The 24,478-nt window shown below is 45.8% G+C and overlaps 1 protein-coding gene across 1 annotated transcript in view; it reads right to left on the bottom strand.

Annotated features, from left to right (window-relative positions):
- LOC117216818 (insulin gene enhancer protein ISL-1) overlaps positions 1-733 on the bottom strand; it is a 31,935-nt gene extending 31,202 nt beyond the window's left edge. Inside the window, exon 1 of the mRNA XM_033463879.1 lies at positions 595-733. Coding sequence (XP_033319770.1) covers positions 595-733 — 139 coding nt within the window. The remainder of the gene's footprint in view (positions 1-594) is intronic.
- Between the last annotated feature and the right edge of the window lie 23,745 nt (positions 734-24,478).

The following is a 24,478-nucleotide window of genomic DNA, read 5'->3' on the forward strand; positions in this document are numbered from 1 at the left end:
CGATTATTACTATGCATTTTAGTCGTTTCAACGAAGCTACGTATCTATGTAAATATTAGAGAAATCACGATCGATTTAGCGTTTGATGCACCTTCTTATCGTTCCAACGTGTCTTTGAATTCCATTGGTTGTGCTAAAATATCGTTTAGCCGCTTTATTTTTGCAGCGTGACTCGGTTATTTTGCTGTTACAGATTTTCAAAATAGGACGAAGGTTACAATATTAACGTAGATCGAAGGACAATTTCAGAAGCCCCGTTTCAACGAACTATTCAAATCTACCTAGATTTTTCTTTTTCTTTTTTTTTTTTTTCCTAATTAGTCGACCACGCGAAGACGAAGCGCAGAGCAAATAAAAGGTAAAAATATTCAAACAGTTTGTTGAGATAAAAAATTGCGCAACCTGTGTGTAAATGTATCTGTATAACAAATTTACAGTGATATCGCATCGCGCATTGACCAACAGCGCATTTAAATACATCGAACAGATGGGATTTTTAAAGCTATTTCATTTTTCTACCAATCGTAAATAAATCGCAAGAATCTATGGCGTAATCCGAGCAAATTATAAAAATACGTTTGATGGTATACGTACTCTGAGAAGTGAGGTCACCGGGCTCGTCCTGTATGTTAACGGGTGAGATTTTCACTGACCTTGGAGGGCCCTGAAGGCTGAGAGGCCCGGGCCCTCCGGCAGCGGCCATCCTCTGCATCGCTGCACCCCCGATTTCCATCGCTCTTCCTGCCCTGCGCACCTCTCTCGACGATTTTCGAGCAATCTTGAGGCCTTCGTGCCAAGTACGACCGTCGGCCGTACTTACTTTTCTATACAGAATTTGACTAAAGTCTCGACCTCGACGTTCGAACCGACTCTCTCTTCCTTCCCGATCAAGTCCACCGAGGGAATCGTCGACTCGCGAAACGAACCGGAAACCACTTCTTTTTTTTTTTTTTACAAAGTTACGACATTCGATTCGTTGGTCGAACGACACACGAATTCGTTCAAGAACGAATATTTCCAGTCTGCGCTCGAGTCCAAGGTATTCGGACGAATCGGCTGCGTTCTGACAAAATTCAGTTCAGTTTCTTTCGCTTCTGGCCCGCTTTCACCGATCCAGCAGCGTCGTCCGGTTGGCAATTGCACGTGTCAGTCGCGACAAATATTCGTAGTTTCATTCTCGAGCATTTCCACCGGCTATCGACAGAATCCGCCGCAGAACAACCGTAGTAGCTCGTGGAATTCCTGAAATTTCACGTTACTCGCTGTGTCTCGCACTTTGGTTATCGCGCGAATTCCCTCGCAGCCATGTTGGTCGTGGAATTTCGTTTTCACAGCCACTCGTCCACGGAACGAACGAATCGAATCGGGTTTGTACGGTTTCAGCGAGAAGATTCGCATTCGCAGCGATAGCTCACCGGAGCCCACGCCATTTTGCGATCTTCCGGGCGAACGACGTCCTTTGCATCTTACCCTGGTCGATATTTGCCCGCGATTCTCTCGAAAACGATTACTACTACCGAGAAGCACAGATGTTATCGGCACAAATTACTTTTCTCGATAAATTCCTTGGGCGTTTGCGGTATCGTCTGACGGCTATTGCGATCTTCGATCCTTCGAGCGTGCTTCTGTCACATAAACATTCTGTCACGTAAACGTTCTGTCTCTGCGTAACTCTCTTAACCAGCCGTTGAGACGGAGACGTTGTTTCAATATCGCTACGCGGATCACCGGTCCAGGCACCCCGAGACTCTTCACTCCGTCGATTTCGTGCCACGGTAAAGAATCGTTCTTCGTGGACCTACGGCTCGACCGAATCCGAAGTGCCGTTTAGTCGATCTCGTGGAGAAGTCTTGCGGAGCGGAAGGTCGGTTGTGCTATCCCATTAATGAGAACGACGAGCGTGGTCCGACAGAAAGTGCCGAATGCGCGGCATCCGTCAGAGACGAGAAACGTGGAAAGTGGCACGTGTGTGCAATTATTATTTCCTTATCACTCGCGGCCGACAATGACGGCGTTGATCGTGACGACGAGCAAAAAAAAAAAGAAAAATAAAAAGTATATACGCACGAGGGAAAGGGGATGGAAAGGAGAGAGGGAGAGGGCTCGAGGAAGAAAAAGGAGGAGAGAGAGAAAAAAGAGAGAAAGAGAGGACACGTTACACGACGCAACACCAACGAGACTGACGGCGCGGGGCCCTAGGAGGCACTGACTGCCGGTTAGGTTCCTATAGAACCCAACCTAACCAGCCGATGCCCCCACCTTCGAGGTCGACCTTTTCGACCCCACTCCGATTTCAGTCCCACCACTCGATCCGCTCATCCACGTCCTATCCGCTGGCGAGAATTCGAGCCTCGATTCCACGCCGACGTCGAGCTATTCGTTCTCCCGGTGGAGTCGACTCTGTCGCTTCCACGCCTCCTGGGGGCAGCTGTGGGACACTTGGCCGGCTCGAGCCGCCAACAAAATGGCCGACAGACCTAATCGATTCGTACCTACCCTCTCCTCTTCTTTTATCTCGCCTCTTTCTCCCGTCCTCTCGCTCTTGGCTCTCCTACGTCGACCACCACCGCCACCGACACCGCCGCCACCACTACCACCGCCGCCGCCACCGTCACCGCCGCCGCGCCGTGCCGTGCCGTGCCGCGCCTGCCGGTCCTCCAGCTTCGCGACCGACCGATCGCTTCCCCGACTCGCTTCTTCTCCGCTTCTCTACGCGATACTCGTTCAAACGGCCACCAAAAGATGCTACGCCGCTGTTCGCGCAACATCGTTTACTTCGTCAGTTTCTGCCGCGTACGTCCATCTCGCGATTTTTTCTTCCACTTTACGATTTAGACTGGTTCTTTCCACGGGTTCGCGAGGCCCGTTATCACCGCCGAGTTTTCACCGCTGTCTACGCTCCCTACCTTTTTTATACGTCTGCCTGGTCGTTTCCTGTTTCTTTTTTTTTCTTTTCTTCGTTGAATTTTCCTTTGACGTTCGTACCGTTCGCTCTTTCCCGCGGAAAGATCTCGGTACCGACGAAGGTTTCGTAGCTTTTTGCTTTTAAACGAGTTTCTTTCTTCTTCTTGTGTTCTTTGCCGCGCGATTGCGAATATCTTACCGTTTTATCGATTCGCCGCGCGCTTTCAATCCTTTGTTTCCCCGAGCTGTTCGAACGCCCCGGCTTTCCATCCGTCTTCCTCGTCGCTCGTGTTTCCTTCGATCGTACGTTGCCGAATTTGATGATCGGTGCGCGTCGCTTCGAGCTTCTTCGTACGAAATATTCGACGAATGTAGTTCTCCTCTATCGAAACGTTGAACATCTTTGGCCGAAAGTTCGCTTCGAGTTTTCGTAAATGACGTTTGTTTGTCGCACGTTCGCGACAGACGTTTAAATATCGCCTAATTTTTATATTTTTTTATTTTTTACCAGATATCGCAAGGCGATGTTGCCTTTATTCGAATGCCTAAGACGCACAATCGCTTTGCTCGATTTTGAAACGTCATAGAACTCGTACGCGCAGCTTGTGCTACGATATTTCAGATAGTCGATTTGCCTTAATCACGTGCAATCGTTTACGTATAGACCGAGTTATTAAAGAGGATGCGTCATTAACAACGTTGAACGTTCTACAGCCGCGCAAAAGTGAAATTCTCTTCCATTCTCAACCTACCTGCCTGTCATCGTCTCGATGAAACGCTTTGCAATGCGAGCGAATCGTAGCTTTCCAAGCTTTCTATTCTTACTCTACCTCCTGTCTTCGCTCTAGCCTTGTCTTCGCTCTGAAACTAAATACTAATTTTTCTAACGATATCTACGTCGAAATACGTTTCCCAGAACTATATACTCCACGCGAACCTACAATTTGCAGACTTTCGCTGATCGTTTAATCCGATTGCACGGCGATTAATCGGTCGATCGATTTATCGACGCATTCGAAATAAAGAGAATTGGAAAACAAACCGACCGGATGCTGCGTGCAGGCCGACGCGCTTTTTCGCGAAAATATCCTAAACTGGAGCAGGCTGCGTCTGAAACGGAACGTAGATTCGAAACCGGTGGAAATCGCGATTCCTTTCGTTAGTTCAAGTAGACGAGTAACAAAAATGGGCGTTGTATCTTTGAACGATGTTTCGGTTTCTGTTGCGCGAGCCAGACGATTCAACGAACACGCTAAATCACTGGAAAATGGGAAGATAAATCGATAATAGCGCATCTACCTATAAACGCGACGCGTCTTACACTTTGGTATCGAACGCTTTGGTATCTTATTAACATTTATAGTATGTAATAGGTAAATTATTACGATTACATGCTTCACAGACGTATCTAATCGCAAATCGACTAGAAAGGCCATAAGCATTCGTCGTATCGTATTTTTCACTGTTACCGGAGATCGTAATGCTGTGACACCTTGAAAACGTGTAGCGTCCTCCTCGGCAAGACTTTAACGTCTCACTTTGTGTAACGCTTTTTTACGCAAAATTCGACGATTTATCCGAATTTGCGAAAAAATGTTGGACGTCCCATTTAAAAGACCAAAGGTGACCGTAATATCTCGCTAAGGAAGCAAGCAAGCGAAAATGTCTCCCTAGACACCATGCAACTTTTGTTTGAAATATTTTTTCCTATAAATTTCGAATAACTTACGAGCGATCTTAAGTCGTCGTGTTAGGAAACTCAGCCTGTACACGTAGCGCGATATCAAGCAAAAATTACAGTAAAAATCGTAATTGCATCGGTTTCGATGAATTGTACGCGCTTTGATAATTGTTGAAAATGTAACGTGGCAATTAATATGACGACGATCGTATAATCTTTAAATTCGCGTTCTGTGGTAAGATGCGCACTCTCGCGGATCGATCATTAATTTAATTATCGAATTCTCTTATCGCTACCTGCTGACGTTTTATCTTAGCGTGGAAAATTGATTTACCGCCTGATTTTAAAACTGATAAACATCACCATCGACAACTACCAAAACTAAGCAACGTTATTTTTCTAATTTGTCTATGTTATTATAATTCCCCATGCATCGAACAGGACGAGAACAGGATCCTTCTTTCTTCTTCCTTACACGCCTGACGTACAAATTATACATCTTCCCTCATTTTTCGACGTTTTTAGTCAAATTTTCTCGCATGCCTGCGATACTAACAAGGAAAGAAAGCTGTGTGTTAGGAAATACGTATTCGACCGTGCAGATATTAGACGCGGATGTTCACGTCGTTCGAACAAAAATTCCTCCGCAAGCGCTGCTCGAAACACGGTTACGCAAAAAAGAGCAGCCTCGAAGTGGCCAAGCGTGATTTGCCCTTCGAAAAAAGGACGATCTTCTGCGGTTCACCGATCACGCGCATCAGGCTAATCCGTACGTCGAGGCGTGAACGGATCTCGGTACGTTTAGTCTGTCCATTGTCGGCAACCTCCCACTTTTCTCCCTTCTCCTTTCATTTACGTTTTCCTCCGATTTTGTTACGGTGTCGTGGACGAGAATTCATCGTAGTACGGCGCAGCCTGAATATGAATATTTTCCATTCGCGAACGCGATTCTCATTACCTGTATATTTCACGAAACTGTAAAACACCTTCTGATATTCCGCTGTTCTGCTCGCGTAGATACGAGCAAATAATATATTATTTAGGATAAAAAATTGCCAGAAACTGTACGAGGAACAAAGCGTGCATACTCTTAAGCGACAGATTAACAAAGAGACGGTCGGAAGGGCTGTTTTTCTTTCGAGTATCGTCGATTCTGTAAAAACTTTAATTTGCTGGAAAATCGTTTCGAGTAGAGAAAAGGTACCGCAGACGCGAGTAATAACCGCGAAGAGTAAGACGCAGTGATCGCGGATTAACCGTGAACGCGGAACACGTTTCTACGGCTCGACGATTTACCGCGTCTCTGTCGGCAAACCTTCGTTCGAGAAGAAATTCAACGATCGATTCGAATAAGATTCAAATTAGGTTAAAACACGTATCGAAGCTACCGTGCTAATTTTCCACCATTGGTTTCTCCATCGTCACGAGCTTCGCGATCTAAAGAAAACCCGCGTCGAGGCAACGAACCTCGACCGCTTCCCTCGCTACCGCCCTTTAAAAAACCTAAACAACCCCCTTTCGTGCGTCGCTGCTCCCTCTGTCCACGATTTACCTTCAGACACCGCCAATAATTAATATCCATCTCGTAAACAACCTATCCATACTGCTGGCATTATTTCAGCGCGTAAAACCCACCCTTCTTTCTCAAACTCGCGGCCACTCGTTCACCTACACCCACCCCGTATATTTATAACTACTTATACGTATTCCACTCAGCCATATACATACAATGCTGCTTTGTGAAGCGTGTAGCAACGCCGGCGAAGAAGGAAGAGGACGAAGAGGAGGCCTCTTAAGCGGCTCAGCGCGTACGAGCGTGTACGAGCGAGAAGCCGACAAAGCTATCAGCGCCGAATGCATCCCGGGCAGATGCTCCCTTTGCTCTGTGCTTCGGTCTCTTTCCTCTCTCTCTCTCTCTCTCTCTCTCCTTTCCCTTCTGTTCGTCGTTCCCTTTCGAACTGCTTCGAGTGTCGAAGCCATGTGAACCCTGCGTAATAATTCACCAGTCCCTCGTACGTATAAACTTGGAAACGTTCGAGGAGCAGCCATTTCACCAGCCCCGTTCGATCCAGTAATTTTCGCCGTGTTGAAAAATCCGACGAGCTTGTTGTGCGCCGCTTCTTCGCTCGGGGTTGCTTCACCACCGGCGAAAGTTTCACGCCGGAGAAGAAGCTGCAACGAGACGAAACTCGGCTCGAACGGACGCCGGATGAAAATTTCGCTGCAACGCCAGTCGATCGCGTGGACGCGTTAGACGAGTACGCTCGTCTACGTAGATCGCGATACGTCGCGCGCGGCTAATTTTCATACGGAGCCTCGGAAGAAAATTCCCAGAGGAAGTTTGAAAATATTTCAAACGCTCGTCCGAGTTTGTAAAAGATTCTTGCCGCGTAATTTTATTTATGTCGCTGTTCTCGAAGCTGTTGCTTCGAAAATCTACCAAGTCAAGATTCCATCTCCACTTTGAATCACTTTCGACCAGGCGATCTGTGCGCGAAGCATCGCCGATTTCAAGTAAAGTCTCGCCAAAAGCGGTGACTGTTACGAAGAAATATATACATAGGCGATATTATACGCGTGGACGCGTTTTGCCATGTTGATTTTTCGATAGTCCACTCGTCGGTCCTCCTTTAGTACGCAGATCGAACGATTTGTACATTGGCCGTTCGTAATATATGCGGAATTTCTATGCAAATACGTATCGATATGATCGATCGGAAAACACTGGACAGTCGCGCAGGAAGGAGAAGGAAAAAGAAAGAAAAATGAGACGATGACTAAGGTGCAAAGAAAATGTACTAAATCAAGAGCGAAATTTATTGATAATCTTTACGTTTTACTTTCCTCGTTAAATGACATTTTTATCAAAGTGTTTACAGGACCCTTCCGATTAAAACGAGATCAAACACGATATAACTCGAATTATATTTCCTTACCGATATCGTAGTTAATTATCCTTTATCGAGCGAGCAAATGCGCTCCAAATTATATCGCGTTTGGTGCAGTCCTAATGAGAGAAACGTAACGAGCAGGTTGGTAAAAGTCTCATTGGATCGAGAATAAGAAAGTTGGATTCTTTGGGTTAAAAATGTCAGCTTGTCGCGGGCCTTGATACGTCGTCGAACGCTTTGGTTCTCGGTCGCTCTTTCTCTTTCACTCGCCTTGTCCTCTCCTACGTTTCGCGGTTCTAAAAAATTGTTTTCTACATCTGCATAATTGCGAAACTTGGATTCCAATTTTTGTACAATTATCCGGTGTTTATTGGCCGTTCGCGGCTCGTAATACGCGAGTACGGAATCCCAGAGAAGTCGGGAGGATTTTTACTTGGACGTAGAAGCGTATCGAGATGATCAATATACGAATTCCGAGAGTCCTTGGAATCGTTCGAATTAACATATTTTTGTCTTTAGATTTTGTGTAAAAAATGCGATCCCGTGCTTTCGATCATTTTAGAACGACCGAGCTGTAGATAAAGAACGAGAATGTATAATGTATAAACGTGGAGTTTCACGATTTTCTCGCATGACTGTAAAATTACGACGCGATTTAACGAAATTTATTGGCAGCCGGTTCGAATAATTAAACTTCTGGGGCTCATGCTTCATTCGATTACGCGGGCAATTCGATGCATTTGGTCGAATCTTTCGTCGGTTTTTTCCTTTTTCAATTTATGGACACGCCAAGTTCCATACTGGCAATATAAAAAATATCGAAATGATCGCGAACAAAATATAAATATATATTGCTCGTGTTTTACGTGTATTTTACAATTCCGCCAAGAGATAAACTTTGCATAAACCGTTCGAATATAAACCTACGAAAGTCATAAACACGAAGATCGATGAATGAACGATATCTTGAAAACGCGTAGCAGCGTATGGGCGTGATCGACCATTCTCCAAACATAAATCAATGAAAACCTGCAGATTCCAAGAATCGCAAATCAGACTTTATTGAAACTTCGCCACGTGTAAAGCGACTTTTAATTCCCAAGCGTTTCCTTCGTCGCCGTTATTCGTCGGACGAACCGTCGATCGATCTAGAGATCGTGTCACGCGCGATCGCGTCTTTTTTCCAACGAAATTTCGCTTGCGGTTGACGCGACAGTCGCGACCACGCGACTCCGATCGTGCCATTTTTTAACTTGCCGCGAGCACGCGGTAACGCGCGTGGATAAATCAAAGTTCAGCGACGAGCAAGCTCGTCGGCGGTTACGCGCTCAAGAAAACAGGAAAAAACACGAGGTGGCGCCTTGTGCTCGCGTAAAAGAGCTCAGCTCAGCGAGGCACTCGTCGCTGCAGGAAAGCAAATCCTACCTACTTAAGCGGCTCAGAACTGCTCCCGGTTCAGGCAGCCGAGAATATGGAGGTCAATCGGTTGCTCCGGGCGCCTCAGCGCGGAAGAAAGCCTTAATCCGTAGCCGTGGTAGGTTTTGTGCCTTGCCTTCCCTCGCCGCCCTCCCGCCCTCCCTCCCCTAAGGCCCCGTACCCAGACGTCTTTCTCTTTTTTCTTCTCACCCTCGCCGCTGCTCCGTTCTCCGCCGCCAACAGTTCCGTCCTATCATTTCGGCTGCTCCGCTTGTTAATTCGGTCAACGATGGATTTCAGCGGATTACGCGAACCCCGGAATGTTCGCGTGCCGATAGCCAAATACCGTCAACTTTCTCGGACGTAACGCGGTTGTAATTTTCAGTTAGTCGCGTTACATCCACGCGAAATCGACAGTGCGTGACGTTACGGCGTTAAAGGCTGACTCGAACTTTAGGACAGAATTTTCTTTCCTCTTTGGACTTTTCGTCGCGTTGAAAGAAACATTGGTCTCTGTTCGTTGGTATGCGGGAAATGCCCACGGGACAGAAACGCTTTAATATCGTAACGATTATTAATCGAGGGGAATGGTCTCTGAAAGGAAAATACTTTTCCGTCCTATGATAAAGTCGTACGAATCACGTTTAATTTTAATATTCCGTCCCGTATCGCGTTGATCAATACCATTTTCTTCTTACGTAACGTTTATTAAATTTTTAATTAATCGGAGGCGAAAACAATGGAAAATGGGATTTATAATACGTGTGCTTAATTCGCTGATAAAATCGCAATTGAATTACGGTGGAATAATATAATAATTTTTACAATGCAATTAATTACGTGACATAACTGCGCGCGTATCAAACCAGAGGGAAATGGATCGCGAAGAGGAACGTTGATTTTGACGAATGAACTCTCTTTGCTCGCAATTAATAATTCATGGGTTCTTCGTCGCATAAAATTAAACGTCAGTTTACTCTCGCGTTAAAGATTGACGCGTGCATTCGTCCTTCTATTCGTCGATCGCACGATGTAAATATAGAAATACTTTGGCTCGAATCGTGTACGATAAAAACCGTATTTGAAATTAACGGTACGAAAAGACTGTGCGCGTGTTAAAATTCATTTTCCTCTTGATCGGCCAAGTTTCGTGGTTCGACGAAGCTTGAAATTTCACGTTTCACCGATAATCCGAATCTATTGACTTGCTACGTTAACGTTACGCTTGCCTCTGCTCTTTTGTCAATTATCGAGTGTTCAATGTGGAAATCTTTCCTATCGGATTCCGGAGGATCGGCCAGTCACGAGAAACAGCAAAGCTCAAGAGGGTTGTGTACCTTGGAAAAATTACCGATAAACTACTAACGAGGGTAGCCATGGCGGAGGTAAGGTCAGGTAGCGCCGTAAATTCGAAAATGGTCCGAACCGTGTCCGCAATGTTTTGATTTGAAAATGTACCGTACTCGAGTAATCGCTGTACGAATCTTGGAGAAGGAACGAACGATAGGACGATTACGATCAACGGGCAACGGCCTTCCCATGGTTCGTTCAAATACCGAGGTTTGCGGTGTTAATAATGTCGCGACAAATAGCATTAATCGTTGGGCAAATTTAATAATTATCGAAACATGATATTTATCTTCTCCGTCGTTCACAGTTGTCGACGTTCATTTGGTTTGTTTGATCGGTCGTTTGATCGTTCGAGGCCTTCTCCCATACGAGAGAATCGCAAATATTTGTTTACAATAACGAAACATTCGCGATATTAATGCTATTTTTTAGGTGATCTCGATAGTTGCCAATTTTCAAACGCAAATTTCTTAACGTTGCAGTTTCGTTTCAGTCGACGATACGAAGGCTTGTTATTACCGCTGAACGAACAGAACGCTGGAACAATTTATAATATTTCTAGTATTTTCCTACTATTTCGACAAAACCTTCTCCCTTTCTTCGTAAACCTGGCTACGTGACTGTACATTCGACTTATAGATCGTTGTACGCGAGAGAACCACCGAAATTAATCTTACGCTCGCAAGCAAATTTGTCTTATAAACGAGCGTTAGGATCCAGCGTATCGTGATCGCGCGAATGCTTCTTTGGAAGTTTCAAACGTTCGTTGCGTGTACTGCCGGGTGAGCGAGTGCGCGAGATCCGACACAGCATTCCTAACAGCTAACATTTCCACGACTATCGTGAAAACTGTAATCCTGCGATCGTAGCTGTCGCTCGTCGTCCCGGCTGAATCATCGAACCAACGACGTCTCCGAGCTCATCAACCCAAAGGAGTTTTTTCGTTCCCACGTGGTCACAGCAAAAAGCGACACAGTCAAGAATTTGTAGCCTCGTTTACGATTGACGTTCGGCGCGCTTAAGGTACTTCCTGTCCACACAATGTGGAAAAGATCGCCGGCTACCTGAGCCTCGAACACGAGAACAGGATACGCGTCATAAAGCGTGGCGCCAGGCGCAACGACGCGCACTTAAACATTTACCGTGGTGGTAGCAGGCATCGCCGCTTATCGCCCTGGGGGTCTTCTTCCGTTTTCAATGGTTTGGTCACGATCCTCATCGCCTTGGACAATCGCAAGCTCACAATCGATCGAGTGAATTTTTCAGGGGTTCGGACGATCGTGTCTTCTACGGTTGTAAATCCCGAAAATATACCTCTGGCAATAAGATATGGCTAACGCGATAGATTTTGGGAATATCGATGGTCGTACCGATGTAACGAACAATTTTGTTAAACCGAAGGGACGTCGTTAGCTCGTTAGTGAATAGTTGGAATAATCTACGCTGGAATTCGGCAATTACCGAAAGGATTTTTCCGATCTATAGGGACGAGCTAGGAGGACTTCGGATCGTAATTAAACAGTTCCGTTTACTATAACTTGATACAAAGGTACAACGATGTACGAAGGCGTTGTTGTCTTCGTCTTAGAATTAGAGGTTTGAGAGAGAAGGTCGAGAGAATTAGAGGTACTTTTCCGGTAAAAATAATTTCGTACGAAAAGAAACATCGTATGGCCGTAACGATTCTCTCGCAGATGGAATCGTCAAGAGGATATGAAAAAAAACGAATAACGTTTTTCTTCTTTTTATTTGACCATTGTGCACTTCGGTGGCATCGCCAATGCAACTCTGTACGTTACATCGAAATTGGTGTTTTTTCAAGTCGGATCGATTCTACGAAGTAATTAGCCTCGGTGTTCTTTGTGCAGTCATTTTCTAAATGACGACGAATCTAACTTCGATATTGATCGATCCAATTATTCCGATGACAGACCGACATTTAATTGTATAAAAGTATATCCGATGCTAAATAACTGTTCGATGTTTAACACGTTCGTACGAATCGCCATTGTCTTCGATATTGTCGTACGCTTGAAATTTTAATTTTGAAGAAGGCGCGGGAAGGCGCAAAGTATCGTTTATTTACAGATTATTTATTTTTCTACGTATTAACGTAGCTGATACGATCGTGGTAGTTTCATTGAAGCGTTCGATGTTCGAAAATGTGGCGTAATCGGAGAATCTGAATTCATCCTTGTTCGGAATTTTCCGCCAGTTTCTACGCAGTTTTCGATTATTTACAGTTAGATTCGATCGCTAATATCCGCTAATGGAATCGATTAGATTTGTCCATTAATGAAGCTTTTGCCGGCGTCTTAATTTGGTAGTTAAGAATAATGTCGGAAACGCTGATAATCAGAATTATTGGATTTAAATATCAGATAACGACTATAATCGCGTGATTTATCTTTACTCTACGTCTAGTGCTGGTTAATCGAATTACTGAAATGTTTTTTAACGACAGATAGATAAATCAAATTTAGTTCCCATTAATCGTTTCTTAGTGCAATCGACACGATTTTCCTCGGATTCGGAATAAAATAGCCTGACCGGAACGATTTCGCGAATATCCTAGCATAGAATATCCTGGTAATATTAGATCCATAAATACAACTTTTTAATTTAATTAAATACGCGTAGTTCTGTCCTTCTTTCCCCTTTTTTTTCTTTTCTTCAAAAAGAGATCCTGTTATCAAGATTTTAATAAAAATATTGCTTTCGTGCCCTACGGTAATTTCTAAAATTCGTTCGGTGTTACTCCGACATTCGATTAGCGTCCATTAAAATAATAAATTCTACACGAATACTCTGCTTTAAGCTCGGTTAAAAACTCTATATAGTCTCCATGGGAATGTCCTTCCAGGATTATCACATCGTCAAAGCGTATGATTTTAAAGATACAAGACAAAAGATAACTGGAATGGTCGAACTCGTTATACAATATCTATTCCATCAACGTATTTGGTAATTAGAGCAGGGACAGTCGTAAATGAATGGCTCGGAACGGTAAGGTACGTAAGAAGCTTAAATGGGTGCTTAAATCGTCGTAACGCCAGTTCAGGTAAAAATTTTTCGTGCTAAATGCCCTGAGAGAGGTATGCGAGTTAACCACTTGCGCTAGAAAGACGTGCCACCTACGTCCAGATGCTTTTGTTCCAAAATCGCCAGCGGCCTGCATACCACGTCGATAGGCATTTGCGGCAGAAATGAAAATGACGCGCGCTGCACGTCGGCTAACAGTAGGATCGTTCGTTTGTCGAGCTACAGTTGCAGAGTGCCCTGTGTCACATAGAGTCATCGATATCGTGGAAATATTTCAGAATAGATTCTTAACAAATAAAATGCTATTGTCGCCGTGAGTATTTATTCGTATTCGTGTAAAATTCTTTATGCGAGATCCTAGCAACGCGCTGAGACGCTGCTTAAAAGATCGCACACTCGCAGACGCGGTGAAGCGTGTTACGTTGTAGCGCACGGCACGCGCAACCGCGAGTTTATTGGTAGCGCAAGTGGTTAAATACCCTTTGAAATACGCATGGATGATTATTTACACGCGTAAGAATTGCGTTAAGAAGATATTACGGTATCAGGCGAGATATTTCTCGTTCTTCCTAAAATTTACGTTCGTCGCTAGCCGGCACTATACCACGCACGGCTTCTAATCAAGCGGATCGATGGTCGTGAACGTTCGCGGCGGCGATTTACCGCCAAAAGTGAAATCGGTCGCGTCCGAGGCATAACGCAGACTCGGGCGCGTTATTGTCAAAATTATAACAGACGCGGTGTCGAACCGCGCTGAAAACGGAGCAATATAGCGGAGGAAGGCGCGCGCGTGCGCCTGTACGTGTGGAAGTGCACACAACTATGGAACGAGTGGCAGAGCAACGGCGCACTCTGCACTTGGCCGCGCCGTTATCTCGGCACCATCTAGCCGGGCTAAAAGCTTCTCCCCATCAACTGGTCCGTGCCTCCTGGCTCCCTTCCTACGGACCCGCACCCACCTTCCTCTTCTCTTCTTCTCTTCTTTCGTCTTCGCGTCGACGACGACCGTGTGTCCCAATTTTTTTACAGCCCGCCCGCCTCGCAGCCGAACCTCCCGAAAACGTCGCGACCGACTGCTTAACATCTTGTTATACCCGTGTCCTCTGGTATTTTATATAGATTCTTCCTCCGGCCTCACCTATTCGCTCCACCTTCTCGATCGATCACTCCTCCTCTCTCGCACCGGTTCGCCTTTATTTTCGCCTCTTCTCCTTGCCAACTGTTAACCAACGTTTTCGTAGAGTCGAAGAAACGCTGTTGGAAAACGCACGGAGGTGGCGAGTCAGCCACGCGAGATCGCAACGACGTCGTTCGTTCGAATCGGACGCAAATGACGGAAGAAAACGCGCGGAATCTCCGAAGAATCCACGAGACGTGCAACTATCGCAGAGTTCTTTCTCTCTCTCTCTCTCTTTCTCGTTCTCTCTCTTTCTTTCTGTCGTGTTTTTTGCGTTTCGGTGATCGAGCGGTAAGCGAGCTTTTCGATACTTTCGCGGAGAACGGAGCTTCTCGATGAGCCGGCGTGAGATGAATTTGTCAGCTCCGGAAGCGTCCGCGCGAGTACTTTGCGGCAAAGAACAGGCTGAAAGTTACGTCGGAGTGGAAATTACGACATCCTAAGAGCACTTTCTCCGCTGGATACGCTATTTTGCTGGATACGCACGTGGCGATGCTTCTCCGCGAAAGCTCTTGCAGTTTGGCAGAGTTTCTCGAACATAGGCAGAAATATTTCGAAGGATACGATACGGATTTATAGAGGTGACGACGCTACGAAATTATTCGCTTTTTTAAGTAGATAGAATTATAACGTTCGCAGTTTTTGAAACGTTGTTTTCGAAACACTTGGCTGGTTAACGCGATCTCTGCTTGATTGTACGAACTCTTTTTATCAACGATATTAATCCTTTTATACAAATAGTAGGCGGCAGCTGGCGGTGTTTTTCTTGGCGGGATATTAAAATTAAAAAGTTTCGACAAGCGGATTCAATTTGCCTTGAATCTTTCGTTTAATGCATTTCAAACATAATGCGATATAATAATACAGAAGGATTTTGCAATTTAAATAGAACCGCGAAGTTTCATCATTTATGTAATAATATTACGTTATTTTAACATATGATAATGAGATAACAGTTTTAAGCGGCATTCAATTTTAACCGTTTCCTTTTTATTCCTAGGAATTAAACTAGGAAAGCTTTCCGATGATTTCCGTGCACGGAAACAGAATAAATTCTCTCGCCGTTGCATTACCTGCAAGAAATTCCAAGTTTTTAGAGTTAAAAAGCTTTCGAAATTACATTTTAAATAAACAAAATGCTTCTTAAGTAAGTACCTTTGCCTCGAATCTAAGTAATTCCTGTAAATGCACAGAGATCGAACGTCGACTATCAAATTTAAACTTTTACTAACGAGACCGCGTTTTCCATGCGCCTATGTATCCATAATATTCGAAACTTTCATCCTGTCTATATCGAGCCAAAACGAGTAGAAATTTGCTCGCCTATCGGATGACACCTATCGCGTTCAAATATCATCTTTTCCCACTACCCACCGGCTGTAACAAAAATTCCCTACCAGTACCCTAATTTTCTATCGATGATTCAACGAGAAACCTCTTTGCGAAAAGGAATGGAAAACCTAAATACGACGACGAAGAATCGTAAAGAATGCAACGATCCGAACAGACAGCCGTTTAGGTATTTTCGCGTTTAGCCCGCCACGAAGAGATCGCGTTAGCTTTCTGGTCTGCATCGATGCACGTCGTGGTCGAACGAATCGCGATTTTAAAGAACGCGCTAGCAAATCCGCGCGTCCACGCTAAGGCGAAAGACTTTCCCTTTTGGTACGCGTATAAAACGAAGGGTTAAGAGCAGAAGGCGGTCGCAGGGATAGACGATCGGTCGAAGGACTTCGGCTGGATCGAATCCTGTGGCCACGGGGGATGGGCCTGCCCCGAAGTCACCGGGAACTCGATGCTGCAGGTGTGTATCGAGGTGCACGCGTGTATACGCGTGCGTACTTCGATATTCCACGCGGGGGTGGACTGGTATTTACCGTAAAAGCGACAGACTTGCGCGGACCGAGTTTATCGATCGGCCGTTTCCAGAGCCGCTTAAACCCGCGACTCACGCCCGAGGATAATAATTCATGGCTCGAATGGCGATCGTAGAAAGGGAATTCCGATGAAAGCGTTATGATTCTGCGACTCGATGGTCCGCAGCCGTCCCGTGCATTGTGCCGCGCTAATTTTTCCGTTTGCCACGGCATCTCGCCCGTGATTGACATAATTTCGAATTTCGAATGCAGCAGCGGCAGAGAGTTTCGCGCTGCAGATCGATAGATACGAATTTTCACGTTGACGTTGATTCTATCGTTCGTAAGAGTTTTTAGGTTGCAAACACGTCGTTGGGAAAATTCGCCAGCCTGTCCTTCGGCAGGACGTTACCATCTTTCAAACGATCACGCGTTTGCTCGGACGATCCTGCGTTTCTTTCTCAACTTTGAATTTTCTTACTTTCTCCGATGGAGGCTTCGACTATTCGCTAAAGCGCGGACCTGTTAAAAGCGAAAGGAAATTAATTCATTCGTGGCAATCGAATCTTGAGATTTATTTTTTCGGATATTATTTTGCATTATTTAGCCGGGTGGTTGCCAGCAATTCGGATTAATGTAGGTTTTCGAACAACTCTGTGATATAACCATTACGATAACATTTAATCCGAGAAAGCTCGATAAGATCGTAAAAAGTACACCTGCTTCTCTTAATCAAATTATTTGAAACAATGTAGAGGTAAAAAGGCGTTGGTATCGTTGCATAGCGAAATATAATTCAAGAGTGCGTTTAAAATTGATGAAACGGAACTTCTTCTCTCGATAATCCGCGTCTCGCTTTCTTCTTGTTATCGATTCGACTAAACGCGAACCGTGCGACGTTCGGCTAAATAAAAAGTTATACGTACGAATCGTTGAAACGGCGTCTTCGGCCATGAATTGTGAACGTCGATGAGCAAACGGAACGAGGGATATGGAAGGTGACTGCGGGAGGTGTAGAGTGTCACTCGGTATATAACGGCACACTCGACCAGGCTGCTAGTTAGGCAGATGAATGGAGCAGCGGCTCGGATCTTTGATCTAGGGTAGGATGCCACTCCACTCGAGGACTTCTAGTCCTGTCTAGCGAAGGCAACACCTGCATTCTGCGGAAATAATAGCTCGAACGTCGCTGCTCGTCGCACAGATCGTTCTACGAGACTAACGGCCGTTTCTATTTTCGATCGTGTATGCGATCGCGCCTCTTAAATTTACTTACGAGCATCTATATCTCGATCTCGATACCTTCGCGTCACTGTGGGAACAACGCAGCCGAGATGGAACGTCAAACTCTACGATAAGTCGTCTACGAAAGCCTGAGATGATCGCAGATTGAAATACAAGAAATCCTGAAATACATTTACAAATATAATGCCGAAGTAATGCGCGAAGACGGATAATACTCCACGTCGCTAATGATATACGTCGAAAGATTTTTCTACAGACACGAAACGCATCGAATTTTCCATCTGGGTAGAGATACAGTCTTGAATGTTCGTACTTGGCTCGAGGCGACAGAGGGATTCCCATTCTACCGAGCAAGGGCTGCTGTAGAACCAGGAAGGGGTTAATATTTTGGCTCGCGATCCTGCCAGTGTAATGGATACGTCTAGCAGGGACCAATAACTTGTCAGCGTTTCCATATCGTAATTAAAAGAAGGATCGCGTTACATTTGATAAAATCACGCGTTGCTTCTCCCAACTGTCCGTGACTGACGTAAATTATTCATCGGCGAAAGATGCCGCTGTGCAATACGATTTGCCGAAGATTCGAGCCGGTAATTCTAAATATCTAAATAAAAAAGAAAGAACGTCGTTCTTGCCGATTTCAATTTTGATTCAACGATTGATACGTCGAACTTGAACGGGCGGACGTTGCGTCATTGTTACGAAGAAACGGCATTACGAGGTGATTAATTAAGCAGATAAATTGACATGTGTCGGGATAATATCAAGGAAGATGATGTAACGTCAGCCAAAGGATAAATAATAGATTGCGTTAACAGCGGGAAATTAAAGTCGCAAATGTCGAACGAAAGTACCGCATCGAGTCATTTTGCTTAAAAAGTCACGGGATGAACTCGTTGAAAAAGATAATGCGTCTCCTAATGAACAGGTGGAAAGCTGGCGAAGGACCAAAGGTGGTGATTATGCTAACAAACGCGATAAAAAGTCCCAGTTAAACCGTACCGTCAGAGGATAATTGCAACTGCTCGTTTTTCCGTTGTATTCGAGACGCGCGTACCCGCGTACGATTAGCGTGCGCTTTTTACGCGAAACGCGTAGGTTGTTGCACAAACGAATCTCGAACGAGGATCTGACGTCGGAAGTAACGAATCGAGAAAGCAAGGGGAGAAGAGCGCGAAGCGCAGCAGGTTTCTGGGTTGACAAGCTTAATCTAGCGCGCGGAGAGAAGGGCTTTCGCCGTGACGTAAAACTCCATGGGGGTTAATACGTGTTTGGACGCGTGACCCACCACGTAATGGATCCCTAATGCGAACCGACGATTATTTTGCTCTTTCTCTTTTTGTCCGCTATAATCGGTCAGTGACAAATTTACCAGCGATCCGAAAGCTTTTAGCGGCAAAACTTTTGCATCGATCGAGCTTATTTCGTTATCTTCTTGCCACGCTCGTTATGGATATTTTACAACTACGTAACGTTCCAACGTATTCGTGGAATATTCAGCCGTACGAACGTAACGCGCGTACACCACGACGATCGTCGATATCTCCGCGTTAACGAATAATTTCGTCCTTATTTTGCTTCTCGTTGGCGCGATAATTAATCGATATCGATAAGTTTAAGATCAACGAAGTTTATCGAATAGACGCGTGGAATAGACACCCGTAGAGGATAGAACAGAGACGCGTGACACGATGGTCGGGCTAAAAATTTGTACGATTACGTTTAAATGGAAAGAAGAGAAAGAGAAGAAAGATATTTTTCTCGCCGAGGGATTCGACGAGGTCGAAAAATGCTTTCCTGGAAGGCGGATAAAAATGCGCGCGGTGCTTCCTAAATACGGGATCCACCTCAGACACAACGATGTCTGACAGGGACTCTCTCACAATATTGACTCTTGACCGTGAGTATTTATCCTTTTTTATAGTTACATATTTATCCGTGGCTGCCCTTTTGTCGGCCGGATAGAGAAAGCCACGGTCCCGCGTCTCGAAACACGACATATAGACATAACTGCTTTATCTATATAGATGCAGCCATCCTACCAGCTGCATCTGCAGCCGCATCTGCAAAGTGAACCAGTAAAACTGGCTTCCCTTTCACGCTCAAAGGCCGTAATCGTCGCCAGTAGACAAAAACCTCGAAGAAATCCTCGTGTTCCGCCTTCCTCTCGTCTTTCGTTCTCGTTTCGGGTATCTCGAAGAATCGGAAAAAGCTCGTCCGATGCTCTTCGACGTTCGTTCGATCGACGACGAGCTGCATAATTGGACGATCGAATAGAAGAAAACGGATCAACGTAGGAAGCTTGAAACGCGGACGAGCAATAAATAGGCGGATCGGGTGGTTCAAACGGGGAATCAAATGCGTGCATCGCGTGCAAGGATCCGACTAACTGACTGGCTGACTGACCACGGGATGGCCAGGGGTTGAACAAACGGTTAAGGGATGTCAGGATAGTTAGGTGTGCCAGGATGGAACGCAGACGAGCACCTAACACGCAAATTCGTATAATCGTTACGTGCTTTGCCGCGTTTACGCGTTACACAGCATGCTCGTTCGTGTTGCCGCGACATGTCCATTTGCGTACGCGACTCAAGGTGATTTTCTTTTAATTATACCGCATGCTTGCAGTCACGGTAATTTATAATCGTTGGAACATAAATTCTGTTCTATCTCTCTGCTATATTTAACGATACGATGCCCGGGGCAATTAGCTAATGGCACCGCGAATATTATGCGATTTGTATATTTTAAATGGGATCCGTGATTAGCAATCGTTTGTCCTACAAACGAGCGTGTCCTCGAATTCTTGCCACGGAATTAGGACGCAGGATAACAGAGATAATTAAACAGTACCCATCGGATATCGTACGAAAATTCGTTACGGCGAACGATGCTAACGGGGAATCGATTTACGATACGTCGCGATTACGGTGGAACGGAGGCTCTAGAACGCGATCGCGGATTTCAAATCATCTGTTTGCAAAGCTTTGCTAGCGCATTGAGAATGGATTTGTTTGCTAACATAAAAGGGATCAAAAAGGGATTATCTGCGCAAACAGGGCATCCGTTACGTTTTATCATGCTTGTTCTCGTATTTTTCACGCACGCGATCGTTCGTGTTATCTCTTTTATCGACTCCGCGCAACTGTTAATATTTTCGTATGCTTTCCAAACGCTTTTATCTTACCCCATCGATACGTACCTGAGAAATCAAACGGGTAAACTGGTTCGCGTTTTTCATTCTCGTCCCTTCGTTCTTTCCTTTTCTCTCGGTATTTTTCTTCTTTTTTCTTTTCTTCGTTACCTTCACGAAGTTGCTCCACGAAGACGCGCGCTTACCAACAAAACCGAAAGGGGCGGAATCTCGCTACGTCTGACAATTGGCGTATCGAAACGTTTCCCTTTCGTCGCGTGTAATCACCACGTTTCGTTCGTCACGATGGAATTTCTATCAGAAAGCGGGAATCGTTGCGTCATCCTCCCACGCGAGAACGTACATACAAATTGTGCCATCTGCAAATCAAGTAGAAACGGCGAGCATGAGCTGGCTAGGGCCAGTGGCGATGATGAGCCTACGATCCGATCAACAGCTGCCCTTCTCGGCCATATGGCATCCATCGAGCGTGTGCCACCCTCTCCTCTCCTCTCCTCTCCTCTCCTCTCCTCACCTCGCCTTACCTCTCGCCTCTTCGTGCGCCACAGAGGCACTCACGTGCGAGTACATCTGATAAGAGATCGCGCCGTTGATAAACCGACCGAGTTCAGGCTACGCCTAATAAATCCACCAGGCGCGAGTCCCGTGAAAGGAATACAGAGCCGCGGCGCTGCACCATTTTACGCTGAATCGGCGGGATTGTCGTTTGACGGAAGTGACAGTTGTTATTCCGAAATGTGTTTCTCTTTTTGTTTCCTCTGGAATATCGTAGATTGGAAGGTGCGAGGTGGTAGCTCGTGATGGATGAGTTCGCGTCGCTTATCGATTCCAAAATCTTTCCATTGTTCCACGTTATTTCGCTCGGCCTCGTTTAGTTTTCAGTTTCGATCGTGCGGACCGTTCTTTACACGCTTTCGTGTTATTTCACGCAATCGTGTAAAGCGCCAGGGACGATTACCCATACGAATCGTTTAGACGCGCATCCTATTAATTGGTAATCGCTTAGACGTATTTTTAGTCGGTTAATTTTCCTCGTCCATTCGAACTTTCTGTCCTTGTACCTAACAGGCGGCATCGTTTTCCGGTTGATTCACCGGTTGACGCACGACGATACTCGTACTAATGACTCCGTTTAGAGCGTGTCTCAGCACGCGGACGTATGAATCGCAAGCGGTAATACGCCGCCGGTACGATAAAGCGGATTTATAGCGGGGAGGAGCAACGGAAGCAAAAGGATTTCAAGAAATCCAACTTCCACGTCGTTCGTACCCTTCGACGTCGGACGCGATAAATATTTTCCGGGACAATGAGCGACGTTGCAGCTTTGTCCTGCTTTCGAGCGTCCTTGTGGCTTTCGATCGGAACCACATCGGGAAAGGAAAGAATCACCGCGGCCGGAAGTCGGGGACGATCTACCGCGCATCCGGCCACGCGTCGCCACAAGTCAATTAATTCATTACCACCCTCTATCTTTCTTCCTTTTTTGCCCCTGTTTATACGTTTCTGTCACCTCCTTGCCACTTAAAAATATCAGGTCTGAATAATTCGCCACGATATTTCGACGACCAACGATCCGATCAAATTTCATTCTCTCGCGATACGTACGTTACACTTTTTGCCGTGTTTCGGCCTTTGTTCGCGCAAAATAAGCTTCGAGATATCGAAGTAACGTTCCGTGAACAGAACGACCGAGCAACGTTGAAGATCCAACGAACGTGTCAGCCATCCAATTAGTCTCGAGCGATTCACCGATCTGGAAATACCTTCCTACTTTTTTATCATACTCGCCAACCTTAATAAGGCTTTTAAATAAAAATGTCGGAATTTATAAGACGGCACTGTCGAATTACAAATTAAAATTATCCTTCGTGCTACCTGTCGGAGTTACAGTTGCAGGAGTCGACGTCTCTCTGCAAAATACCCATATGAAGAGAAGGATGAAATCAAGCGCGCAGCTATCTCGATGTTTGATCACGGAAACGGGCTCCTCCTCCTGGAAGCCACGCGGAATGACGTTGGCTAGAGGGTGGGTGCGCATTTTAGGGTTCGCATTTAGGGGTGACTTTTGGCTGCGTCGTTCACGGAAACGCGGCTCGACACGTGACCTCGATATTCGAATTCATTGCCACCGACACGTGACTTCCAATCAGCCGCCATTGTGTCAGAGGTTGTAGTCGCTGCTCAGAATTTGTAGATCGTCCTAACGGCCGTGCACGCCGCATCGAGGATTAATCGGTCGTTCCAGAGTTTCCGTATCTCTGTACTCGAGTCCTTGCGTGTTTTCTTCTTTCGCGAGGGGTCCGATGAAACTTTTAGATTATTTGGAGGAAGAAGACCGTCGATAGGAGGGAGGGTAGCGTTCGATGGCCTTAAACGAGGACGAACGACCAAGTAACAACGCGGAGTCGAAAGTAAAAAAGCGATTCGCGGAAGGAAAATGGAAAGGATCGTTTGGCGTTAGCTAGAAGGAATTTGTGGATCGACGGTAACTCGAAGCTTCTGCGTCTTTCTCTCTTTCTTGTGTCTCAGCCACACGGCGCTATTCCCAGAGGAAGAGGTGGAGAATTTCTCGTTGCGTGTTCGCAGGAACTGACTGCACGCTTCTCCCGGGGACGCTGACAAATAACGCGTGGCGTCGTTCGGCCACGTGACGCCTAATTGACGCTACCGTGACGTCACGTGCCGCGACTCTGTCCGTTCGCCAGCTTGCAACCGCTCTGACGCTCCGTAATCTGTAATAAGCGTTCTCGCGGATTCGTTCGTTCTTTGACGTTTCGTTCCGTGGACATTTTTCCACACCACGGAGGTCAATTGGAGCCGCGAGAACCTCGCGATCCGGAAGGCTCCAAGAGCCGAACAACGCCGTCTCCAAGTGCGTTTTCGAGACACCTTCGGTCGGTTGGTTTGTTCCGTGCTCGAGACGACTCGTCGGATGCGGACGAGGACGAGTGTCCTCAGGATCCATTAATCTATCCAGAGTCTCGGTAGCGTGGCAGTTTTTCTCCCTGGCAGGATCTATTCTTCGCAAACAGGATCCTGGAACCGCGTTGCGTGATGTCGCCCCCTCCATCACGTACGAAGGATATCACTTAGCCGGCATCGCCCACCCTTAGGAGCCGTGACACGCGCAAAAAAAAAAAAGAAAGGAACAGAGACACGCAGAGGGAAAGAGAGAAGGGAACCGCAGGGGTTGCGCGCTCGACCTCCTGCCCCTCTTTTTCGCTTCACGGGGGTCGGCCAGCAATAAAAATATTGATGGTTCGGTTCCGGCCACGGACGGGACAATCGACTAATTATTCAGGGACCACGCGATCCTGCCCGGATATTTCCATCTCCATGTGTTTTCCTGGCCTCTCGTGCGTGCGTCTAGATGCCACGGATCTCTGGGCTCTCACAAGGGAGCTCTGTAAGAAAGGAAGGGCTACGCTTTTTGTAACTGGTTTTTGTTTACTGGTTCGTATACTCGATTGCAGTTTATTTAATCGCAAATTCGATAGGTAAGCGTCGTGACAGTGGTTATTAACGTAACACGATAGGGTAGTCGTAGAGGCTAGTAGAGGCGTGCGTGAGTATTATTCGAACTATTCGAGTAACTCGAACTTCGAATGGAGCCGAGTGGAGCGTCCGAATTTTCCCAAATACTTGAAACGTAGATTCGTGGAACAAACGACGTCCGAAAAAGATACGAATTACTCGAAGAAATATCTTCTGTAGGAAAATTATCGAGTTGCTGGAAAATCGATGCATTTTCTAACAAATAGC

Source organism: Bombus bifarius, unplaced genomic scaffold (assembly GCF_011952205.1).
Source record: "Bombus bifarius isolate JDL3187 unplaced genomic scaffold, Bbif_JDL3187 scf7180000007973, whole genome shotgun sequence".
Lineage (NCBI taxonomy): Eukaryota > Metazoa > Arthropoda > Insecta > Hymenoptera > Apidae > Bombus > Bombus bifarius.